General features: G+C 49.7%; 1 protein-coding gene across 1 annotated transcript in view; it reads left to right on the top strand.

Moving 5' to 3' along the window:
- The window catches only part of LOC135553473 (1-phosphatidylinositol 4,5-bisphosphate phosphodiesterase eta-1-like), a 227,314-nt gene that overhangs the window by 160,716 nt on the left and 47,263 nt on the right, over positions 1-19,335 (top strand). Inside the window, exons 9-10 of the mRNA XM_064985579.1 lie at positions 2,001-2,111; positions 14,495-14,647. Of these exons, the coding sequence (XP_064841651.1) occupies positions 2,001-2,111; positions 14,495-14,647 (264 nt within the window). The remainder of the gene's footprint in view (positions 1-2,000; positions 2,112-14,494; positions 14,648-19,335) is intronic.

Below are 19,335 nucleotides of genomic sequence, written 5' to 3'. Positions count from 1 at the left end.
TCGGGTCGGCTCACTCAATATAAATGGAGACTTCTTATGGAGACTCTGGGTAGGCTCGTTCAGGACAAATGGCGCCAGAGATGTGGGAAAGAGGAGTGTGTTGGATGATTATGTAAAACAAAGTACAGGTGTTGTTTCTGCAGGAGAACATTGGTCCTATGTGTGCTCAGGTCTTGTTTGCAGAACTTCCTAAGCTCTCTCTGGCACAGAGGGATAAAATAGACATTCCTCTCTTGTCCCATGAACTGGCAGAGCCCGTAACCCAGATGTCCCCCGGCCGTGCATCGGGGGTCAATGGACTCCCAGTGGAGTTTTATGAAAAATTCTGGGGACTAATTGGACGGGACTTTTTGAGTGTTGCGTGAATGCATCGGGATAGGAGAGTTGCCTATGAGCTGATATCGGGTGGCTCTGACTCTCATGCCCAAAAAAGGGAACGTAAGAACTGGAGGCCTGTGGCATTGCTCTGTGCGGACGACAAGATATTTGCCAAGGTCCTCTCGAACAGACTGATGTCCGATCTGGACTCTATAGTACACAAGGACCAGCCATATTCTGTACCGGGAGGCTCATACACGGACACCTTGTTCTTAATCAGGGACATGTTGGACTTGTTGTGAGATTCTAATGTGAACTTTGGACTGGTCTCTTTAGATCGAGAGAAGGCATATACAGTCATATAGAGGAAGGGTGCTGATAATCAACAACCTGGTGGCATCTTCCCTGTGGCATAAACTGGCTGTCCTCAAGCCCCCCCGCCGGCCAGCAACGCAAGCTGGTGGAATTTATCTGGTTGGGTTCATCACTGGCTGAGGGCGGCAGTGTTGTACATGACTGTCCACGAAGAAGGTTAGGGCCTGGTGGAACCAGAGAGCAGGGTGGCTGCTTTCCGACTAAAGGCAGTGCAGAGACTGCTGTACCATACTGATGTCTGCGGGAGGGAACCAGCATGCGCGCTGCTGAGGAGAGCTGGCGGATTAGAGGTGGACCAGCAGCTGCTCCTCATGAGGCTGGAGAGGCTGAGTACAGCAGGTCTCTCTGATTTTTACTCTGCAGTGCTGAAGGCCTGGCAGCTGCTAAGGCCCTCACAAGAAGGGGGTGGGGCCTGGGCTGTGGGTGTGGGAGGAGCCTATCTTCAACAACCCAGCCATCCCTTTGAGATGGGTTCAGTCGGCCACCCTGCAGAGGCGACTGATGGCAGCGGGTTTACTAAGGCTTGGTGACCTGCGACTGCTGGGAGAGGAGGGGTGGAAATCCCAGGAAGTCCTGGCACAGCAAACAGGAATAATGTCTCTTAGGCTGTTGGAGAGATTCCTGGAGGAGGTCTAGGAGGCACTGTCTGAGCTGGTAAGGGGAGTGTGGGGCACCAATGTTTCCGCCACTGCAGGTGACGGCAGAGACTGGGGATTGGCAAAGGGGTCTGGAAGACTTGTTGGATTTTAACACTCCTAGCCTGGGGAAGTTTGAGGCGGTGGGAAGTAAGGCTCTCTTCAACCTTTGCATTAAGGTAAAGAACATTAGGAGCCTAACATGAGTGAAGGCAGATCAGTGGCAGTGTGGGGAGGAGAGTATGGTGGGTTTTAGATAGAGGGGGCTCTACAAACCCCTAGTACCAAAGAGGTCAGGGGACCTCCAGTGGAGGGTTCTACATGGAGCCCTGGACAGTAACAGCTGGTTGGTACGGGTTGAACCGGGAATCGGGCAGGGGTGTCCTTTCTGCTTTATGAAAGAAACTGTGATTCATGTGTTTTCTGTGTGCGCCAGGTTAACGCCATTAATGTCTCTGTTGGAATGTCTCTGTGAGAGGTTGGGGGTGGAGTTTACTGTTGGGATGTTTATAATGGTGTCCAGGTATTCAAATAAGGTAAAGGCCAAATGTGTTGAGCTGAATTTTCTGTTTTCTCTCTCTCTCTCTCTCTCTCTCTCTCTCTCTCTCTCTCTCTCTCTCTCTCTCTCTCTCTCTCTCTCTCTCTCTCTCTCTCTCTTCTCTCGCTCTCCAGGGAAAGCGTCTCCCTCCCTACCTGTCTGTGGATGTTGAGGAGGGGGAGGTGTCAGATGATGACGACAGTGCTGATGAGATTGACGACAACTTTAAACTAAAGAACAGCAATGTAAGTTACAACAAGTCAAAGCCACGGTGCAGCAGATAGCCTAATGGTTAGAGGAGGCAGATAGCCTAATGGTTAGAGGAGGCAGATAGCCTAATGGTTAGAGGAGGCAGATAGCCTAGTGGTTAGAGGAGGCAGATAGCCTAGTGGTTAGAGGAGGCAGATAGCCTAGTGGTTAGAGGCAAATAGCCTAGTGGTTAGATGAGGCAGAGAGCCTAATGGTTAGAGGCAGGTAGCCTAATGGTTAGAGGAGGCAGATAGCCTAGTGGTTAGAGGAGGCAGATAGCCTAGTGGTTAGTGGAGGCAGATATCCTAGTTGTTAGAGGAGGCAGATAGCCTAGTGGTTAGAGGAGACAGATAGCCTAGTGGTTAGAGGAGTCAGATAGCCTAGTGGTTAGAGGAGGCAGATAGCCTAGTGGTTAGAGGAGGCAGATAGCCTTGTGGTTAGAGTCAGATAGCCTAGTGGTTAGAGAAGGCAGAGAGCCTAATGGTTAGAGGCAGGTAGCCTAATGGTTAGAGGAGGCAGATAGCCTAGTGGTTAGAGGAGGCAGATAGCCTAGTGGTTAGAAGAGTCAGATAGCCTAGTGGTTAGAGGAGGCAGATAGCCTAGTGGTTAGAGGAGGCAGATAGCCTAGTGGTTAGAGGCAGGTAGCCTAGTGGTTAGTGGAGGCAGATATCCTAGTTGTTAGAGGAGGCAGATAGCCTAGTGGTTAGAGGAGACAGATAGCCTAGTGGTTAGAGGAGGCAGATAGCCTAATGGTTAGAGGAAGATAGCCTAATGGTTAGAGGAGGCAGATAGCCTTGTGGTTAGAGTCAGATAGCCTAGTGGTTAGAGAAGGCAGAGAGCCTAATGGTTAGAGGCAGGTAGCCTAATGGTTAGAGGAGGCAGATAGCCTAGTGGTTAGAGGAGGCAGATAGCCTAGTGGTTAGAAGAGTCAGATAGCCTAGTGGTTAGAGGAGGCAGATAGCCTAGTGGTTAGAGGAGGCAGATAGCCTAGTGGTTAGAGGCAGGTAGCCTAGTGGTTAGAGGCAGGTAGCCCAGTGGTTAGAGGAGGCAGATAGCCTAGTGGTTAGAGGAGGCAGAGAGCCTAGTGGTTAGAGGAGACAGATAGCCTAGTGGTTAGAGGAGGCAGATAGCCTAGTGGTTAGAGGAGGCAGATAGCCTAGTGGTTAGAGGAGGCAGATAGCCTAGTGGTTAGAGGCAGATAGCCTAGTGGTTAGAGGAGGCAGAGAGCCTAGTGGTTAGGGGAGGCAGAGAGCCTAGTTGTTAGAGGAGGCAGATAGCCTAGTGGTTAGAGGAGGCAGATAGCCTAGTGGTTAGAGGAGGCAGATAGCCTAGTGGTTAGAGGCAGGTGGCCTAGTGGTTAGAGGCAGGTAGCCTAGTGGTTAGAGGAGGCAGGTAGCCTAGTGGTTAGAGGAGGCAGGTAGCCTAGTGGTTAGAGGAGGCAGGTAGCCTAGTGGTTAGAGGAGGCAGGTAGCCTAGTGGTTAGAGGAGGCAGATAGCCTAGTGGTCAGAGGAGGCAGATAGCCTAGTGGTTAGAGAGATAGCCTAGTGGTTAGAGGCAGTTAGCCCAGTGGTTAGAGGCAGATAGCCTAGTGGCTAGAGGAGGCCAGATAGCCTAATGGTTAGAGGCAGATGGCCTAGTGGTTAGAGGCGGGTGGCCTAGTGGTTAGAGACAGGTAGCCTAGTGGTTAGAGGCAGGTGGCCTAGTGGTTAGAGGCAGGTAGCCTAATGGTTAGAGGAGGCCAGATAGCCTAATGGTTAGAGGCAGATGGCCTAGTGGTTAGAGGCGGGTGGCCTAGTGGTTAGAGACAGGTAGCCTAGTGGTTAGAGGCAGGTGGCCTAGTGGTCAGAGGAGGCAGATAGCCTAGTGGTTAGAGGAGGCAGAGAGCCTAGTGGTTAGAGGAGACAGATAGCCTAGTGGTTAGAGGAGGCAGGTAGCCTAGTGGTTAGAGGAGGCAGGTAGCCTAGTGGTTAGAGGAGGCAGATAGCCTAGTGGTCAGAGGAGGCAGATAGCCTAGTGGTTAGAGAGATAGCCTAGTGGTTAGAGGCAGTTAGCCCAGTGGTTAGAGGCAGATAGCCTAGTGGCTAGAGGAGGCCAGATAGCCTAATGGTTAGAGGCAGATGGCCTAGTGGTTAGAGGCGGGTGGCCTAGTGGTTAGAGACAGGTAGCCTAGTGGTTAGAGGCAGGTGGCCTAGTGGTTAGAGGCAGGTAGCCTAATGGTTAGAGGAGGCCAGATAGCCTAATGGTTAGAGGCAGATGGCCTAGTGGTTAGAGGCGGGTGGCCTAGTGGTTAGAGACAGGTAGCCTAGTGGTTAGAGGCAGGTGGCCTAGTGGTTAGAGGCAGGTAGCCTAATGGTTAGAGGCAGATAGCCTAGTGGTTAGAGGCAGATAGCCTAATGGTTAGAGGAGGCAGATAGCCTAGTGGTTAGAGGAGGCAGATAGCCTAGTGGTTAGAGGAGGCAGATAGCCTAGTGGTTAGAGGCAAATAGCCTAGTGGTTAGATGAGGCAGAGAGCCTAATGGTTAGAGGCAGGTAGCCTAATGGTTAGAGGAGGCAGATAGCCTAGTGGTTAGAGGAGGCAGATAGCCTAGTGGTTAGTGGAGGCAGATATCCTAGTTGTTAGAGGAGGCAGATAGCCTAGTGGTTAGAGGAGTCAGATAGCCTAGTGGTTAGAGGAGGCAGATAGCCTAGTGGTTAGAGGAGGCAGATAGCCTAGTGGTTAGAGGCAGGTAGCCTAGTGGTTAGAGGCAGGTAGCCCAGTGGTTAGAGGAGGCAGATAGCCTAGTGGTTAGAGGAGGCAGAGAGCCTAGTGGTTAGAGGAGACAGATAGCCTAGTGGTTAGAGGAGGCAGATAGCCTAGTGGTTAGAGGAGGCAGATAGCCTAGTGGTTAGAGGAGGCAGATAGCCTAGTGGTTAGAGGCAGATAGCCTAGTGGTTAGAGGAGGCAGAGAGCCTAGTGGTTAGGGGAGGCAGAGAGCCTAGTTGTTAGAGGAGGCAGATAGCCTAGTGGTTAGAGGAGGCAGATAGCCTAGTGGTTAGAGGAGGCAGATAGCCTAGTGGTTAGAGGCAGGTAGCCTAGTGGTTAGAGGAGGCAGGTAGCCTAGTGGTTAGAGGAGGCAGGTAGCCTAGTGGTTAGAGGAGGCAGGTAGCCTAGTGGTTAGAGGAGGCAGGTAGCCTAGTGGTTAGAGGAGGCAGATAGCCTAGTGGTCAGAGGAGGCAGATAGCCTAGTGGTTAGAGGCAGTTAGCCCAGTGGTTAGAGGCAGATAGCCTAGTGGCTAGAGGAGGCCAGATAGCCTAATGGTTAGAGGCAGATGGCCTAGTGGTTAGAGGCGGGTGGCCTAGTGGTTAGAGACAGGTAGCCTAGTGGTTAGAGGCAGGTGGCCTAGTGGTTAGAGGCAGGTAGCCTAATGGTTAGAGGAGGCCAGATAGCCTAATGGTTAGAGGCAGATGGCCTAGTGGTTAGAGGCGGGTGGCCTAGTGGTTAGAGACAGGTAGCCTAGTGGTTAGAGGCAGGTGGCCTAGTGGTCAGAGGAGGCAGATAGCCTAGTGGTTAGAGAGATAGCCTAGTGGTTAGAGGCAGTTAGCCCAGTGGTTAGAGGCAGATAGCCTAGTGGCTAGAGGAGGCCAGATAGCCTAATGGTTAGAGGCAGATGGCCTAGTGGTTAGAGGCGGGTGGCCTAGTGGTTAGAGACAGGTAGCCTAGTGGTTAGAGGCAGGTGGCCTAGTGGTTAGAGGCAGGTAGCCTAATGGTTAGAGGCAGATAGCCTAGTGGTTAGAGGCAGATAGCCTATTGGTTAGAGGCATGTGGCCTAGTGGTTAGAGGCAGGTAGCCTAGTTGTTAGAGGCAGTTGGCCTAGTGGTTAGAGGCAGGTAGCCTAGTTGTTAGAGGCAGATAGCCTAGTTGTTAGAGGCAGATAGCCTAGTTGTTAGAGGCAAGTAGCCTAGTGGTTAGAGAGTTGGACTAGTAAGTGAAAGGTTGCAAGATTTAATCCCCGAGCTGACAAGGTGAAAATATGTCATTCTGCCCCTGAACAAGGCAGTTAACCCACTGTTCCTCGGCTGTCATTGAAAATATTTTGTTCTTTACTGACTTGCCTAGTTAAATAAAGGTTCAATAAAATAAAATAAAAATGTTCTCACATGCAGCTATAATCCTTTTCACAGTTCAGTAATTCAGGGGGCTGGTGCAGTTCAGTAATTCAGGGGACTGGTGCAGTTCAATAATTCAGAGGGCTGGTGCAGTTCAGTAATTCAGGGGGCTGGTGCAGTTCAGTAATTCAGGGGGCTGGTGCAGTTCAATAATTCCGGGTGCTGGTGCAGTTCAGTAATTCAGGGGGCTGGTGCAGTTCAATAATTCAGGGGGCTGGTGCAGTTCAATAATTCAGGGGGCTGGTGCAGTTCAGTAATTCAGGGGGCTGGTGCAGTTCAATAATTCAGGGGGCTGGTGCAGTTCAGTAATTCAGGGGGCTGGTGCAGTTCAATAATTCAGGGGGCTGGTGCAGTTCAATAATTCAGGGGCTGGTGCAGTTCAGTAATTCAGGGGCTGGTGCAGTTCAGTAATTCAGGGGGCTGGTGCAGTTCAGTAATTCAGGGGGCTGGTGCAGTTCAATAATTCAGGGGGCTGGTGCAGTTCAGTAATTCAGGGGGCTGGTGCAGTTCAATAATTCAGGGGGCTGGTGCAGTTCAGTAATTCAGGGGGCTGGTTCAGTTCAATAATTCAGGGGCTGGTGCAGTTCAGTAATTCAGGGGACTGGTGCAGTTCAATAATTCAGGGAGCTGGTGCAGTTCAGTAATTCAGGGGGCTGGTGCAGTTCAGTAATTCAGGGGACTGGTGCAGTTCAATAATTCAGGGGGCTGGTGCAGTTCAGTAATTCAGAGGGCTGGTGCAGTTCAATAATTCAGGGGGCTGGTGCAGTTCAGTAATTCAGGGGGCTGGTGCAGTTCAATAATTCAGGGGGCTGGTGCAGTTCAATAATTCCGGGGGCTGGTGCAGTTCAATAATTCGGGGGACTGGTGCAGTTCAATAATTCAGAGGACTGGTGCAGTTCAATAATTCAGGGGGCTGGTGCAGTTCAATACTTCAGGGGGCTGGTGCAGTTCAATAATTCGGGGGACTGGTGCAGTTCAATAATTCAGAGGACTGGTGCAGTTCACTAATTCAGAGGACTGGTGCAGTGTGAAGGCCTGTCCACTAATCAGTGTGTTGTCACCGGGTGAGTGACAGGCCATGTAATTGACACCTAATGACAGTATTGAGCTAAAATTAGGGCTGGTAAATGCCAGGGTCCTAATTGTATGATATTATCATGATACTTAGGTGCCAATACGATATGTATTACGATTCTCACAATTTTCTATGTATTACAATTGGTTGTTCCAAACGTATCTGCTACTCTGCTGCAGAGAGACAAAATAGTTTTGATTAATCATTGAATTAAAAGTACTGAAAACATGTTGGCTCACTATTTAAAAAGAAGATGGAGAACGAGTTATAGGGATGTAAAATACTGTTGTTTTGTTACAGGTACAGCCGGTACAGGTACAGGCACAGCAGTTACAGGTACAGCAGGTACATTTACATTACATTACATTTAAGTCATTTGGCAGACGCTCTTATCCAGAGCGACTTACAAATTGGTGAATTCACCTTATGACATCCAGTGGAGCAGCCACTTTACAATAGTGCATCTAAATCATTTAAGGGGGGGGGGGGTGAGAAGGATTACTTTATCCTATCCTAGGTATTCCTTAAAGAGGTGGGGTTTCAGGTGTCTCCGGAAGGTGGTGATTGACTCCGCTGTCCTGGCGTCGTGAGGGAGTTTGTTCCACCATTGGGGGCCAGAGCAGCGAACAGTTTTGACTGGGCTGAGCGGGAACTGTACTTCCTCAGTGGTAGGGAGGCGAGCAGGCCAGAGGTGGATGAACGCAGTGCCCTTGTTTGGGTGTAGGGCCTGATCAGAGCCTGGAGGTACTGCGGTGCCGTTCCCCTCACAGCTCCGTAGGCAAGCACCATGGTATTGTAGCGGATGCGAGCTTCAACTGGAAGCCAGTGGAGAGAGCGGAGGAGCGGGGTGACGTGAGAGAACTTGGGAAGGTTGAACACCAGACGGGCTGCGGCGTTCTGGATGAGTTGTAGGGGTTTAATGGCACAGGCAGGGAGCCCAGCCAACAGCGAGTTGCAGTAAACCAGACGGGAGATGACAAGTGCCTGGATTAGGACCTGCGCCGCTTCCTGTGTGAGGCAGGGTCGTACTCTGCGGATGTTGTAGAGCATGAACCTACAGGAACGGGCCACCGCCTTGATGTTAGTTGAGAACGACATGGTGTTGTCCAGGATCACGCCAAGGTTCTTAGCGCTCTGGGAGGAGGACACAATGGAGTTGTCAACCGTGATGGCGAGATCATGGAACGGGCAGTCCTTCCCCGGGAGGAAGAGCAGCTCCGTCTTGCCGAGGTTCAGCTTGAGGTGGTGATCCGTCATCCACACTGATATGTCTGCCAGACATGCAGAGATGCGATTCGCCACCTGGTCATCAGAAGGGGGAAAGGAGAAGATTAATTGTGTGTCGTCTGCATAGCAATGATAGGAGAGACCATGTGAGGTTATGACAGAGCCAAGTGACTTGGTGTATAGCGAGAATAGGAGAGGGCCTAGAACAGAGCCCTGGGGGACACCAGTGGTGAGAGCGCGTGGTGAGGAGACAGATTCTCGCCACGCCACCTGGTAGGAGCGACCTGTCAGGTAGGACGCAATCCAAGCGTGGGCCGCGCCGGAGATGCCCAACTCGGAGAGGGTGGAGAGGAGGATCTGGTGGTTCACAGTATCGAAGGCAGCCGATAGGTCTAGAAGGATGAGAGCAGAGGAGAGAGAGTTAGCTTTAGCAGTGCGGAGCGCCTCCGTGATACAGAAAAGAGCAGTCTCAGTTGAATGACTAGTCTTGAAACCTGACTGATTTGGATCAAGAAAGTCATTCTGAGAGAGATAGCGTGAGAGCTGGCCAAGGACGGCACGTTCAAGAGTTTTGGAGAGAAAAGAAAGAAGGGATACTGGTCTGTAGTTGTTGACATCGGAGGGATCGAGTGTAGGTTTTTTCAGAAGAGGTGCAACTCTCGCTCTCTTGAAGACGGAAGGGACGTAGCCAGCGGTCAGGGATGAGTTGATGAGCGAGGTGAGGTAAGGGAGAAGGTCTCCGGAAATGGTCTGGAGAAGAGAGGAGGGGATAGGGTCAAGCGGGCAGGTTGTTGGGCGGCCGGCCGTCACAAGAAGCGAGATTTCATCTGGAGAGAGAGGGGAGAAAGAGGTCAGAGCACAGGGTAGGGCAGTGTGAGCAGAACCAGCGGTGTCGTTTGACTTAGCAAACGAGGATCGGATGTCGTCGACCTTCTTTACAAAATGGTTGACGAAGTCATCTGCAGAGAGGGAGGAGGGGGGGAGGGGGAGGAGGATTCAGGAGGGAGGAGAAGGTGGCAAAGAGCTTCCTAGGGTTAGAGGCAGATGCTTGGAATTTAGAGTAGTAGAAAGTGGCTTTAGCAGCAGAGGCAGAGGAGGAAAATGTAGAGAGGAGGGAGTGAAAGGATGCCAGGTCCGCAGGGAGGCAAGTTTTCCTCCATTTCCGCTCGGCTGCCCGGAGCCCTGTTCTGTGAGCTCGCAATGAGTCGTCGACCCACGGAGCGGGAGGGGAGGACCGAGCCGGCCTGGAGGATAGGGGACATAGAGAGTCAAAGGATGCAGAAAGGGAAGAGAGGAGGGTTGAGGAGGCAGAATCAGGAGATAGGTTGGAGAAGGTTTGAGCAGAGGGAAGAGATGATAGGATGGAAGAGGAGAGAGTAGCGGGGGAGAGAGAGCGAAGGTTGGGACGGCGCGATACCATCCGAGTAGGGGCAGTGTGGGAAGTGTTGGATGAGAGCGAGAGGGAAAAGGATACAAGGTAGTGGTCGGAGACTTGGAGGGGAGTTGCAATGAGGTTAGTGGAAGAACAGCATCTAGTAAAGATGAGGTCGAGCGTATTGCCTGCCTTGTGAGTAGGGGGAAGGTGAGAGGGTGAGGTCAAAAGAGGAGAGGAGTGGAAAGAAGGAGGCAGAGAGGAATGAGTCAAAGGTAGACGTGGGGAGGTTAAAGTCGCCCAGGACTGTGAGAGGTGAGCCGTCCTCAGGAAAGGAGCTTATCAAGGCATCAAGCTCATTGATGAACTCTCCGAGGGAACCTGGAGGGCGATAAATGATAAGGATGTTAAGCTTGAAAGGGCTGGTAACTGTGACAGCATGGAATTCAAAGGAGGCGATAGACAGATGGATAAGGGGAGAAAGAGAGAATGACCACTTGGGAGAGATGAGGATCCCGGTGCCACCACCCGGCTGACCAGAAGCTCTCGGGGTGTGCGAGAACACGTGGGCGGACGAAGAGAGAGCAGTAGGAGTAGCAGTGTTATCTGTGGTGATCCATGTTTCCGTCAGTGCCAAGAAGTCGAGGGACTGGAGGGAGGCATAGGCTGAGATGAACTCAGCCTTGTTGGCCGCAGATCGGCAGTTCCAGAGGCTACCGGAGACCTGGAACTCCACGTGGGTCGTGCGCGCTGGGACCACCAGATTAGGGTGGCCGCGGCCACGCAGTGTGGAGCGTTTGTATGGTCTGTGCAGAGAGGAGAGAACAGGGATAGATATACACATAGTTGACAGGCTACAGAAGAGGCTACGCTAATGCAAAGGAGATTGGAATGACAAGTGGACTACACGTCTCGAATGTTCAGAAAGTTAAGCTTACGTAGCAAGACTCTTATTGACTAAAATGATTGAAATGATACAGTACTGCTGGAGTAGGCTAGCTGGCAGTCGCTGCGTTGTTGACTTTGTAGGCTAGCTGGCAGTGGCTGCGTTGTTGACACTACACTAATCAAGTCGTTCCGTTGAGTGTAATAGTTTCTACAGTGCTGCTATTCGGGGGCTAGCTGGCTAGCTAGCAGTGTTGATTACGTTACGTTACGTTAAAAGAACGACAATAGCTGGCTAGCTAACCTAGAAAATCGCTCTAGACTACACAATTGTCTTTGAGACAAAGACGGCTATGTAGCTAGCTAGCTACGATCAAACAAATCAAACCGTTGTACAGGTACAGGTACAGGTACAGGTGCAGGTACAGCAGGTACAGGTACAGGCACAGCCGGTACAGGTACAGCAGGTACAGGTACAGGTGCAGGTACAGCAGGTACAGGTACAGCCGGTACAGGTACAGCAGGTACAGGTACAGCCGGTACAGGTACAGCAGATACAGGTACAGGTACAGCCGGTACAGGTACAGGTACAGGTACAGGTGCAGGTACAGCAGGTACAGGTACAGCCGGTACAGGTACAGCAGGTACAGGTACAGCAGGTACAGGTACAGGTACAGCAGATACAGGTACAGGTAGAGCAGGTACAGGTACAGGTACAGGTGCAGGTACAGCAGGTACAGGTACAGCAGGTACAGGTACAGGTACAGGTACAGGTACAGGTACAGCCGGTACAGGTACAGGTGCAGGTGCAGGTACAGCAGGTACAGGTACAGCAGGTACAGGTACAGGTACAGGTACAGGTACAGCTGGTACAGGTACAGGTGCAGGTACAGCAGGTACAGGTACAGCAGATACAGGTACAGGTACAGCAGGTACAGGTACAGGTGCAGGTGCAGGTACAGCAGGTACAGGTACAGCCGGTACAGGTACAGACGGTACAGGTACAGGTACAGGTGCAGGTACAGCAGGTACAGCAGATACAGGTACAGGTACAGGTGCAGGTGCAGGCACAGCAGGTACAGGTACAGCCGGTACAGGTACAGACGGTACAGGTACAGGTACAGGTACAGGTACAGCCGGTACAGGTACAGGTACAGGTGCAGGTACAGCAGGTACAGCAGGTACAGGTACAGCAGATACAGGTACAGGTACAGCCGGTACAGGTACAGGTGCAGGTACAGCAGGTACAGGTACAGCAGGTACAGGTACAGCAGGTACAGGTACAGCCGGTACAGGTACAGCAGGTACAGGTACAGCAGGTACAGGTACAGCAGGTACAGGTACAGGCACAGCCGGTACAGGTACAGCAGGTACAGGTACAGGTACAGGTGCAGGTGCAGGTACAGCAGGTACAGGCACAGCCGGTACAAGTACAGCAGGTACAGGTACAGCCAGTACAGGCACAGCCGGTACAGGTACAGGAGGTACAGGTACAGGTACAGGTGCAGGTGCAGGTACAGCAGGTACAGGTACAGCAGGTACAGGTACAGCCGGTACAGGTACAGCAGATACAGGTACAGGTACAGCCGGTACAGGTACAGGTGCAGGTACAGCAGGTACAATTACAGGTACAGGTACAGGTACAGCCGGTACAGGTACAGCAGATACAGGTACAGGTACAGCCGGTACAGGTACAGGTACAGGTACAGGTACAGCCGGTACAGGTACAGCCGGTACAGGTACAGCAGGTACAGGTACAGGTACAGGTACAGGTACAGCCGGTACAGGTACAGCAGGTACAGGTACAGGTACAGGTACAGCCGGTACAGGTACAGGTACAGGTACAGCCGGTACAGATACAGCAGGTACAGGTACAGGTACAGGTACAGCCGGTACAGGTACAGCAGGTACAGGTACAGGTACAGCTGGTACAGGTACAGCAGGTACAGGTACAGCCAGTACAGGCACAGCAGGTACAGGTACAGGTACAGGTACAGCCGGTACAGGTACAGCAGGTACAGGTGCAGGTACAGCAGGTACAGGCACAGCCGTTACAGGTACAGCAGGTACAGGTACAGGTACAGGTACAGGTACAGGTACAGGTACAGGTACAGCCAGTACAGGCACAGCCGGTACAGGTACAGCAGGCACAGGTACAGGTACAGGTGCAGGTACAGCAGGTACAGGTACAGCCGGTACAGGTACAGCAGGTACAGGTACAGCCGGTACAGGTACAGCAGATACAGGTACAGTTACAGCCGGTACAGGTACAGGTACAGGTGCAGGTACAGCAGGTACAGGTACAGGTACAGGTACAGGTACAGGTACAGGTACAGCCGGTACAGGTACAGCAGATACAGGTACAGGTACAGCCGGTACAGGTACAGGTACAGGTACAGGTGCAGGTACAGCCGGTACAGGTACAGGTACAGGTACAGCCGGTACAGGTACAGGTACATGTACAGGTGCAGGTACAGCCGGTACAGGTACAGGTACAGGTACAGCAGGTACAGGTACAGCAGGTACAGGTACAGGTACAGCCGGTACAGGTACAGCAGGTACAGGTACAGGTACAGGTACAGCCGGTACAGGTACAGCAGGTACAGGTACAGGTACAGCCTGTACAGGTACAGCAGGTACAGGTACAGGTACAGCCAGTACAGGTACAGCAGGTACAGGTACAGGTACAGGTACAGCCGGTACAGGTACAGCAGGTACAGGTACAGGTACAGCCGGTACAGGTACAGGTACAGCAGGTACAGGTACAGCAGGTACAGGTACAGGTGCAGGTACAGCAGGTACAGGTACAGCAGGTACAGGTACAGCCGGTACAGGTACAGCTGACTGCTGCTAGCTAACGCTACCTAGCAAAATACACGGACAGTACCAGTCCTAAGGACTTTAATGCTGCGAAGGTATGACAGATGATTTGCCGAGTTGTGTTTGGGACTAATTCATGTTTAACGAGCCTGTCGCGGTGAATTATTATCTTCATTATACAATACACCTCGACAAAGTTGACCAGAAAAGCAAAAGGAATGGGAGATATGATTTTCCCCTAATTCATTTCTGATTTAATCTCTGACATCTGGAATGGACTGATAAATAAATGATAATTATGTGTTTAACATTACATCATCTTTTGTTACGTTCAATTGTTTTTTTCATGAGGTTTAAAGAGCTACAGCTACTGATCTAGGATCAGTTTATGCTATCTGAATAACTTTTTGGAGTAGGGTAATCTGGTCCTAGATCTGTCGTTGGAGACAACTTCTACCTCGAGCTGAGGAAAGCAAGCTACCGCTGCCATTTTGGCCATAGAGAGTGCTTTCTCATATGCCATTCGGGATCTTGGCTAGTTTCCCTCATTCCCAGTGAAGAAAGGGTGATATTTAGAGCCAATTAAAGTGGTGAAGTATATGCTGATTTAAAGGTGTGATCAGGACTGGAGCCAGGATTGATCTGTTCACACTCTGTCTCTCTGTACTGCTAGCACTGCTTGTACTGGGCTGGCCGGTCTGTCTGTCTACTGCTAGTACTGCCAGGACTACACTAATGACCTGGTGTATTTAACCAGGGACAGATGGTTTCACAACCAATACAACTCATCTCTCTCTCTCTCTCTCTCTCTCTCTCTCTCTCTCTCTCTCTCTCTCTCCCTCCCTTCTTCAGAGTAATGGTAACCACCAAGTGGAAAGTTACATCAGGAAGAAGCTGGACTCTCTGTTGAAGGAGGCTCAGATTGGAGACAAGGAGGACACAGACAGCTCCAGCATCAGAGCCCTGCTCAGAGCCACACACGTGGGCCTGCAGAAGAACGTACCGGTACACACACACACACACACACACACACACACACACACACACACACACACACACACACACACACACACACACACACACACACACACACACACACACACACACACACACACACACACACACACACACACACACACACACACACACACACACATACACAGCGGATCCCAGGTCTGTGCCTAAGTAGAACTTCTCCCCCGAGCTGGTTGGTATTTCTCTGAATGGAGATACAGTACAGTATGGTGTTAGTGGGAGAAACATGTCTTGTCTCTTCTATTAATATTTAATTTCCTCCGTTGGTTCTGTGTTTACAATAATACGTCTCCAAGCATCCATGTTAATGTCATGTGTCTGCCAGTATGAGCAGGGAGTTCCTATACTCCTCTCTCTCTCTCTCTGTCTCTCTCTCTCTCTCTCTCACTCTCTCTCTCTCTCCCTCTCTGTCTCTCTGTCTCTCTGTCTCTCTCTCTCTCTCTGTCTCTCTGTCTGTCTCTCTCTCTCTCTCTCTCTCTCTCTCCATCCCTCTCTCTCTCACTCTCTCTCTCTCCCTCTCTGTCTCTCTGTCTCTCTCTCTGTCTCTCTGTCTCTCTCTCTCTCTCTGTCTCTCTGTCTGTCTCTCTCTCTGTCTCTCTCTCTCTCTCTGTCCCTCTCTCTCTGTCTCTCTCTCTCTCTCTCTCTCTCTCTCCATCTCTCTCTCCATCTCTCTCTCTGTCTCTCTCTCTGTCTCTCTCTCTCTCTCTCTCTGAAGTCTCTCTGTCTCTCTCTCTCTCTCTCTCTCTCTCTCTCTCTCTCTCTCTCTCTCTCTGTCCTCTCTCTCTCTCTCTCTCTCTCTCTCTCTCTCTCTCTCTCTGTCTCTCTGTCTCTCTGTCCCTCTCTGTCTCGCCGTCTCTCTCTCTCTCTCTCTCTCTCTCTCTCTCTCTCTCTCTCTCTGTCTCTCTGTCTCTGTCTCTCTCTCTGTCTCTCTCTCTGTCTCTCTCTCTCTCTCTCTCTCTCTCTCTCTCTCTGTCTCTCTCTGTCTCTCTCTCTCTCTCTCTCTCTCTCTGTCTCTCTCTCTCTCTCTCTTTCTCAATTCAATTCAATTCAATTCAAGGGCTTTATTGGCATGGGAAACATGTGTAACAGTAAACATTACACATACAGAAGTTTCAAAACAATAAAGACATTACAAATGTCATATTATATATATACAGTGTTTTAACAATGTACAAATGGTTAAAGGACACAAGATAAAATAAATAAGCATAAATATGGGTTGTAGTTACAATGGTGTTTGTTCTTCACTGGTTCACTGTTCTTTCCAATGTGTCAAGTAATTATCTTTTTGTTTTCTCATGATTTGGTTGGGTCTAATTGTGCTGCTGTCCTGGGGCTCTGTAGGGTGTGTTTGTGTTTGTGAACAGAGCCCCAGGACCAGCTTGCTTAGAGGACTCTTCTCCAGGTTCATCTCTCTGTAGGTGATGGCTTTGTTATGGAACGTTTGGGAACCGCTTCCTTTTAGGTGGTTATAGAATTTAACGGCTCTTTTCTGGATTTTGATAATTAGTGGGTATTGGCCCAATTCTGCTCTGCATGCATTATTTGGTGTTCTACGTTGTACACAGAGGATATTTTTGCAGAATTCTGCGTGCAGAGTCTCAATTTGGTGTTTGTCCCATTTTGTGAAGTCTTGGTTGGTGAGCGCACCCCAGACCTCACAACCATAAAGGGCAATGGGCTCTATGACTGATTCAAGTATTTTTAGCCAAATCCTAATTGGTATGTTGAAATTTATGTTCCTTTTGATGGCATAGAATGCCCTTCTTGCCTTGTCTCTCAGATCGTTCACAGTTTTGTGGAAGTTACCTGTGGCGCTGATGTTTAGGCCAAGGTATGTATAGTTTTTTGTGTGCTTTAGGGCAACTGTGTCTAGATGGAATTTGTATTTGTGGTCCTGATGACTGGACCTTTTTTGGAACACCATTATTTTGGTCTTACTGAGATTTACTGTCAGGGCCCAGGTCTGAGATAATCTGTGCATAAGATCTAGGTGCTGCTGTAGGCCCTCCTTGGTTGGTGACAGAAGCACCAGATCATCAGCAAACAGCAGACATTTGACTTCGGATTCTAGTAGGGTGAGGCCGGGTGCTGCAGACTTTTCTAGTGCCCGCGCCAGTTCGTTGATGTATATGTTGACGAGGGTAAGGCTTAAGCTGCATCCCTGTCTCACCCCACGACCCTGTGTGAAGAAATGTGTGTGTTTTTTGCCAATTTTAACCGCACACTTGTTGTTTGTGTACATGAATTTTATAATGTCGTATGTTTTACCCCCAACACCACTTTCCATCAGTTTGTATAGCAGACCCTCATGCCAAATTGAGTCGAAGGCTTTTTTGAAATCAACAAAGCATGAGAAGACTTTGCCTTTGTTTTGGTTTGTTTCTTTGTCAATTAGGGTGTGCAGGGTGAATACATGGTCTGTTGTACGGTAATTTGGTAAAAAGCCAATTTGACATTTGCTCAGTACATTGTTTTCATTGAGGAAATGTACGAGTCTGCTGTTAATGATAATGCAGAGGATTTTCCCAAGGTTACTGTTGACGCATATTCCACGGTAGTTATTGGGTTCAAATTTGTCTCCACTTTTGTGGATTGGGGTGATCAACCCTTGGTTCCAAATATTGGGGAAGATGCCAGAGCTAAGGATGATGTTAAAGAGTTTTAGTATAGCCAATTGGAATTTGTTGTCTGTATATTTGATCATTTCATTGAGGATACCATCAACACCACAGGCCTTTTTGGGTTGGAGGGTTTTTATTTTGTCCTGTAACTCATTCAATGTAATTGGAGAATCCAGTGGGTTCTGGTCGTCTTTAATAGTTGATTCTAAGATCTGTATTTGATCATGTATATGTTTTTGCTCTTTATTCTTTGTTATAGAGCCAAAAAGATTGGAGAAGTGGTTTACCCATACATCTCCATTTTGGATAGATAATTCTTCGTGTTGTTGTTTGTTTAGTGTTTTCCAATTTTCCCAGAAGTGGTTAGAGTCTATGAATTCTTCAATTGAGCTGATTTCTGACATGCTGTTCCTTCTTTTTCCGTAGTGTATTTCTGTATTGTTTTAGTGATTCACCATAGTGAAGGCGTAGACACTCAGGTTTTCCGGGTCTCTATGTTTTTGGTTGGACAGGTTTCTCAATTTCTTTCTTAGATTTTTGCATTCTTCATCAAACCATTTGTCATTGTTGTTAATTTTCTTTGGTTTTCTATTTGAGATTTTTAGATTTGATAGGGAAGCTGAGAGGTCAAATATACTGTTAAGATTTTCTACTGCCAAGTTTACACCTTCACTATTACAGTGGACCGTTTTACCCAGGAAATTGTCTAAAAGGGATTGAATTTGTTGTTGCCTAATTGTTTTTTGGTAGGTTTCCAAACTGCATTCCTTCCATCTATAGCATTTCTTAATGTTACTCAGTTCCTTTGGCTTTGATGCCTCAGGATTGAGTATTGCTCTGTTTAAGTAGACTGTGATTTTGCTGTGGTCTGATAGGGGTGTCAGTGGGCTGACTGTAAATGCTCTGAGAGACTCTGGGTTGAGATCAGTGATAAAGTAGTCTACAGTACTACTGCCAAGAGATGAGCTATAGGTGTACCTACCATAGGGGTCCCCTCGAAGCCTACCATTGACTATGCACATACCCAGCGTGCGACAGAGCTGCAGGAGTTGTGACCCGTTTTTGTTGGTTATGTTGTCATAGTTGTGCCTAGGGGGGCATATGTGGGAGGGAATGCTGTCACCTCCAGGCAGGTGTTTGTCCCCCTGTGTGCTGAGGGTGTCAGGTTCTTGTCCGGTTCTGGCATTTAGGTTGCCACAGACTAGTACATGTCCCTGGGCCTGGAAATGATTTATTTCCCCCTCCAGGATGGAGAAGCTGTCTTCATTAAAGTTTGGGGATTCTAGTGAGGGGATATAGGTAGCACACAGGAGGAAATTTTTCTCTGTTAGGATAATTTCCTTTTGAATTTCTAGCCAAATGTAGAATGTTCCTGTTTTGATTAATTTAATGGAGTGAGTTAGGTCTGCTCTATACCAAATTAGCATATCCCCTGAGTCCCTCCCTGTTTCACACCTGGTAGTTTGGTGGATGGGACAACCAGCTCTCTGTAACCTAGAGGGCATCCAGTGGGTCTGTCTCCTCTATACCAGGTTTCTTTCAGGATGACAATGTCTGTATTACCGATTTCTTTGGTGAAGTCCGGGTTCCTGCTCTTTAGGCCAAAGGCAGATGACCTCAGGCCTCGGATATTCCAGGATGATATAGTGAAGGCTTTTTGTTCCATAGAGTGTCCAATGTTGTTGGTCGTGGTTTGGCCTCAGGCCAGTAAGTGTGAGCAGAGCCTGCTGAGCATCGGGTACATGCCATTGGCTTGGGCGAGTGTGAGTGTGGGCGTTGGGACTGTTTGCCCGTTCACTACCTGGGCGTATGTGTGGCTTCCATGTTGAGGCCCTCTTTGCGGGGGTGGGGTGCATGGGGTGGGCAGGAGTAGCATAGGTCTGATCTGAGGGGGCCTAAATGGGGTGTGGGCATGGTTGACGTGGGGGGGTGTTGATTGGTTGGGGTGGGGGTGTGGATGTGTCTGGGGCTGCTGTGGTCTGGATGTCATTCCTTTTGGCGTGGGTCCTCTATGTGTAGGTCCGGGGGGGAGGG

The sequence above is a fragment of the Oncorhynchus masou genome, chromosome 13 (assembly GCF_036934945.1).
Source record: "Oncorhynchus masou masou isolate Uvic2021 chromosome 13, UVic_Omas_1.1, whole genome shotgun sequence".
NCBI lineage: Eukaryota > Metazoa > Chordata > Actinopteri > Salmoniformes > Salmonidae > Oncorhynchus > Oncorhynchus masou.
The sequence above is the reverse complement of the archived record's forward strand: the minus strand, read 5'-3'. Positions and strand labels throughout refer to the sequence as shown.